This window comes from Nematolebias whitei, chromosome 9 (genome assembly GCF_014905685.2).
Source record: "Nematolebias whitei isolate Nwh7 chromosome 9, NemWhi1, whole genome shotgun sequence".
Lineage (NCBI taxonomy): Eukaryota > Metazoa > Chordata > Actinopteri > Cyprinodontiformes > Rivulidae > Nematolebias > Nematolebias whitei.
In genome coordinates, this window is record NC_056506.1 from 36,868,488 (window position 1) to 36,873,786 (window position 5,299).

At 35.6% G+C, this 5,299-nt stretch overlaps 1 protein-coding gene and 1 non-coding gene across 2 annotated transcripts in view; one reads left to right on the plus strand and one right to left on the minus strand.

Annotated features, from left to right (window-relative positions):
* The window catches only part of LOC119414647 (ceramide synthase 2-like), an 8,425-nt gene extending 4,768 nt beyond the window's left edge, over window positions 1-3,657 (plus strand). The window contains exons 3-10 of the mRNA XM_037681749.1: window positions 931-1,049; window positions 1,177-1,234; window positions 1,406-1,456; window positions 2,295-2,387; window positions 2,593-2,721; window positions 2,940-3,049; window positions 3,136-3,289; window positions 3,425-3,657. Of these exons, the coding sequence (XP_037537677.1) occupies window positions 931-1,049; window positions 1,177-1,234; window positions 1,406-1,456; window positions 2,295-2,387; window positions 2,593-2,721; window positions 2,940-3,049; window positions 3,136-3,289; window positions 3,425-3,634 (924 nt within the window). The 3' untranslated portion in view covers window positions 3,635-3,657. The remainder of the gene's footprint in view (window positions 1-930; window positions 1,050-1,176; window positions 1,235-1,405; window positions 1,457-2,294; window positions 2,388-2,592; window positions 2,722-2,939; window positions 3,050-3,135; window positions 3,290-3,424) is intronic.
* A 1,570-nt stretch (window positions 3,658-5,227) lies between these two features.
* On the minus strand, window positions 5,228-5,299 carry trnam-cau. Its single transcript has one exon. It is a non-coding gene; the product is annotated as a tRNA-Met (tRNA).

The window sequence follows — 5,299 nt, forward strand, 5'->3', positions numbered from 1 at the left end:
CACCACTGTAACTGTAAAATGCTACTGTAATATGTAACTACATGCTATTGGAACATGCTATTGTAACATGCAACTGTAACATATAATACTGTAGTAACAAGCTACTGGAACATATTACTGGAACATGTTACCGTAACATGCTACCAGAACATGCTACTATTTTTTACACTAAAAAATTCAAGGTTTGATGCTTTTCAGTATTTTTTGTTTTGTTTTTGTTAATATGATGGTTTTCTTAAGAGAATATATAATATGACTAATTTAAAGGTCTCGCATTCCTGGAATGATTTATATCACCCGCCACATTTTATGTCAGAGTTTTAGACAAAGATACATTTATTTTATAATTAGAAAGTTGTAACTTCTTTGGTCAAACCTTGGAAATAACATTATGCATGATCTCAGGCCGTACAATGCATCATCTGTAAGTGGAGTATTTTTTAATGACTCTCAGGTACTACCACACCAAATTTCAGCTCAGTATTTATAAAACCAACGAGTTAGAGACATTTTTGAGTAGGCTAAGGTTGATTAGCTGTGGCGGTCATCTTGAATTGGGTTCACTCTAAAAATTAATCAGTTTTAGATGTACATTTAATAGTTAATTTCTGAAAGTTTCATTCAAATATGGTCTGTAATTTATGAGCTATTTTGCTAATGGTACAAACAAACAAACTCACACAGACAAAAAATGATCTCTCCCATCTTCACCTTACTGCATGACACTAACAGATTCATGTTAAAAAAAAAAGTCAACCTGAAGGGAAATAATATACTGTATGTGCTGCAGTCGGACTAAGTTTTTATTCTCCCTCTGCTCTTAGAGGATGTTAAACTTCTGCTAACGATTCACATTTTTACAAAACATGCAGTAATTGTCCTCTTCTAATCCGTTTTTTTTTTTTTTTTTTGGTTTATGTTGTTTTTCAGAGCGATGTTGTCACTTTGATGCTGTTGTGCGGTAAAACCCAGAGACAGATCGAAACTTGGTTCAGACTCCGCAGGAACCAAGACCGACCCTGTCAAACCAAGAAGTTTGCTGAAGCTGCGTGAGTGATTCTTGCCCTTTCAAAAACTGTGCTTGAGTTTCACACTATTTTTTTTAAATTATTAAAATCCATTAGATTTGGTAAAAATAAATAAATAAAACACTTATCTTGAGTGTTATTTTTACAGTTGGAGGTTCTTTTTCTACCTCACAGCCTTTGTGTTTGGATTGACCTGTTTAATCGATGTGAGTATAACTTAAAGAAAACTATGTGGCATTACTAAAATAAGACATTTAGGAGACAAAGCCAGCAAACAGAATCTGAAAAAATAAAAAAAAACAGATATTGCGTGTCCTGTTTTACTCTTCAGTTTAAAATGGTTTCATCGTTTATCTTTCTTGTCCCACTCTGGACAGAGACCCTGGTTCTGGGACCACAGAGAGTGTTGGAGACAGTATCCAGTTCAGGTGAAAACAACTAAATGTATTTCTACCTCACCGATACGCAGCTCAGCCTGTAAATAAAGGCTTTTGGTGGCTTTTTATTCAAAGATCAAAGTTCTTTAAACGTCCTTTTAATGCTTTTTAAACTTTTATAAAGCCTTTAACACTGACTACTAGAAAGTTTCTCGTTTATCTTTTTGTCTGTCAGCACAAAAATGACTTTAACTCAGTCATTTTTACACGTATTGAGCAAAACTCTGACGTGGTAGTAGCTGAGAGTCATTCACGACACGTAGTCTGTGACATCTTGCGATGCCGCATCAGATCCAGGTTTGAACTGTACAGCTACAACTCCATCATTTCTCCACCTAATCTCTGTGCAAAACTTTGGCATGAAAGGTGGCGAGTGATATGCCTTCCTTCAAAAAAAACGCCTTTTGTTTCGTACTACCGTATTTTTCGGACTATCAGGAGCACTTAAAATCCTTTAATTTTTTCAAAATCGACAGTGAGCCTTATAATCAGGTGCGCCTTATGTATTAATTCTGGTTGTGCTTACTGACCTTGAACCAAATTTATCTGGTTATTGTGACTGAGTTGAATAAAGTTTGACTTATCTGTTTTTGTTTCGCTTAATGCGCCTTATAATCCGGTGTGCTCTATAGTCCCAAAAATACGGTAATTTAACACTTGTTTCAACACAAGTCAAATGACAAACTTAAAATAAAATGAGGATCCAGAGCTACATGTTCCCACTCGTTTACATTTTCAGCTGCGTTCATTGATATTGTTATAAATAATACTGCGGTTAATACGTGTGAGCCAAATGTAATGTGTTTTTATTAACATGTGTTTCTGTCAGCCCATGGAGAGAGCGCACTTCTGGTACTACATGTTGGAGTTGGGCTTTTATGGCTCTCTGGTGCTTCGGATCTTTGTGGACGTCAGAAGGAAGGTGAAAACGTCGACGTTCATACATTCAGGACTGCGTTAGCTTCAGCTCGTTTTATATTTCACGCTTCGCTGCAGCGTCGTAGCAGCTATAACGAGAAACTTGCTTTAATTAGTAACTAAAACGACCAACTTCTGTTGACATTTGAAGTTGGTGTTTTTTTTTTTTACTCACTGCAGATTCTGGTTGTATCCGTTTTAATTGTTAGGATTTTAAGGAACAAGTGATCCACCACCTGGCTACCATCTTCCTGCTCACTTTCTCCTACTGTGCCAACTTCATTCGTATTGGCACCTTGGTGCTGTTGCTCCATGACTCGTCCGACATATTGTTAGAGGTATCAGCCTTACATTTATATATCCTTACACGTTGCCCCTCTATAATGACCACTTTGCTTCTCCTGGGAAGACCTGAGATGCTGGCAGTCTAATTGTACACTGCTTTACAATCAAAGATTCAAACTGCTCTTTATGCTGCAGGAAATGATGCGATATCTGCAGGAAACCCACTTCAGCAGGATGTTTATTAATCTTTGTTAATATTCTAATCCTAAAGTCTGCAAAGATGTTCAACTACGGCACTGGATGGAGGAAGACGTGCAACTCTCTGTTTGTTGTGTTTGCTGTGCTCTTCCTTGTGACTCGACTGGTGATTTTTCCCAGCAAGTAAGGTGGTTTTTATTTTTTTATTTTCATATATTGCAACTTTTTTGTTGTTGGAAAACTGATTCTACTCGTTTGATTTCTTACAGAATCCTTCGCACCACCCTGCTGCTGTCCATGGAGGTGTTTCAGCCTTTTCCTGGCTACTACTTGTTGAACGTCTTGCTGCTGGTGCTGCAGGTTCTTCACGTCTTCTGGGCAGGTTTAATCTTACGCATGCTCTATAAGTTCCTGAAAGGCAAGGTGAGACACAACGATGCAATGGATCAAGAAATTTATTATCCTTTGAATATAATTTAGAGAACTGTTTTCTCGTTCAGAGATCTTTAGATGTGTCCGCTTTAGTCATTTTTATCCTGCGTCTGCTTCTGCCCAAAGCTGGAAAAAGACGAGCGCAGCGATGAAGAAAGTGCTGAGGAGGAAGAGGAGGAGAAACGAGGAGACGAAAGCATAGATCGAGATTGTTGTTGGGAAAAAAGCAAAGAAACTTTGAACTCTAAACTGGCAAGGCTCACCAACAGCTGTGTCCTGAATAACATGACTCACCACAGGTCCTCTGTAGCCAAGAGGATACGAAAAGCTCAATAACTACCTTTTTTTTTTAATATTAAACCCACTTTACTTTTACAAAATTGTGTCAGACTTTAATGCAGCCTTAAAAATATTTTGTTGTATCATTTAGTAATGTAATAATTGAGTGTTTCCTCCCCTACAGTTTGCTCTGTGCTTAGATCTTTATTAATTTCAAATAAACCATCAAGTCTAATTGTTTGTATTTGTTCATTATGAAAGCAGACGTATCTCACCTAAACGTATTGCAGTGTAGCTGATAAGACAAATATGAAAAACATCTGCTTTAAGTATGAAGTAAATGATAAAAATCCTTCGTTCAGAAAAACAGATTTGGGATGCTGACTGAAGAAAAGTTAAAACCACCTCCACTCACTACTCAACATCCAGAGTAACATTCATACTCTCCATTCCAGCAGTTACAATTTTATATATATATATATATATATATATCTGTTTTCTTTCTTTTTTTTTACTTTAACAATTACAATACAAAACAAAAAGTACCAAATCTTACAATAGAAAGTTACAAAAGGTGATTCATAACATAGTGGAAATAAGAACAAACGAGAGAGAAATAAGGCCTTATATTATATGAAGAAAATGAAATTAACCAAGAAACTAAGAAATTTGCCGGCATTTTTTTAAATTGACATATTTTAAAGATTTTTGTATAGGACTTTAGCTCATTCTTCCTCTGGTTCATAGTAGGTTTACTTTTGAAAAAACGGCATTTATGAACATAATGTTTAGCTAATATAATCAGATTATTGATAGCACGTTCACTATTTCCGTTCTTATTAATTAACCCAAATTGGATTTCTTTTGAAGTGATAGTAGTTGAATCCCTTTGGATTGGATCCACATCTTAAAATCAAGCCAAAATTTCTGAACTATCATGCAATCAAAGAAAAGATGTTCCAGGTTCTCAATCTCACAAAACCCACAATTCTCAGTGTCCATTTTAAATTTTAGAAATTCCTTAGTAGGATAAATTTTATTTAAGGTTTTAAATTTAATTTCATTGGCTTTAAGAGGGACCGGAAATCTGATCTTTTTACTGTCTTCTTGTCTAAAGTCCTTCAGAATATATTCTCTCCTAAGTAAATTAGGAGAATAGTGATGCAGTAGATGGGTTCTCAAAAAATTATTATTACATCAATAGAGAAAGTAACCCCATCAATACAGAGTTGTTTCAGACTAGGGGAAATTTCACAGAATACAATATCTTGTTTCACCATAGCCCTAAGAGAGACTGGAATAGCCTTTAAAATTTGGTTATATTTATTCTCAGCGCAGTGGATTTTAAATTTTTTACAGAACTCTTGATAGTGTAAAATGTTTCCTTCGTTGTCCATAAAATGAGCCACAGCCTACATGTCTTTAGAACACCATTCCTCGATAAATATAGATTTTTTTTTTTTTATTAATCAGAATGTACCATGTATTATTTGGTGTGAAATTATGACTGAAAATGAGTTTCCAGTAAAGAACCTGTAGCCAAATGGTCATTAAAATTTTAAATTTGTTCTCATTTAACTACATTTAACTAACCTGGTTAAAGTAAGGTAAAAATTGCAAGGAAAATGAGACAACAGAAAAAAAAAAAGCTAGCAGAGGATGGTTTCGATCCATCGACCTCTGGGTTATGGGCCCAGCACGCTTCCGCTGCGCCACTCTGCT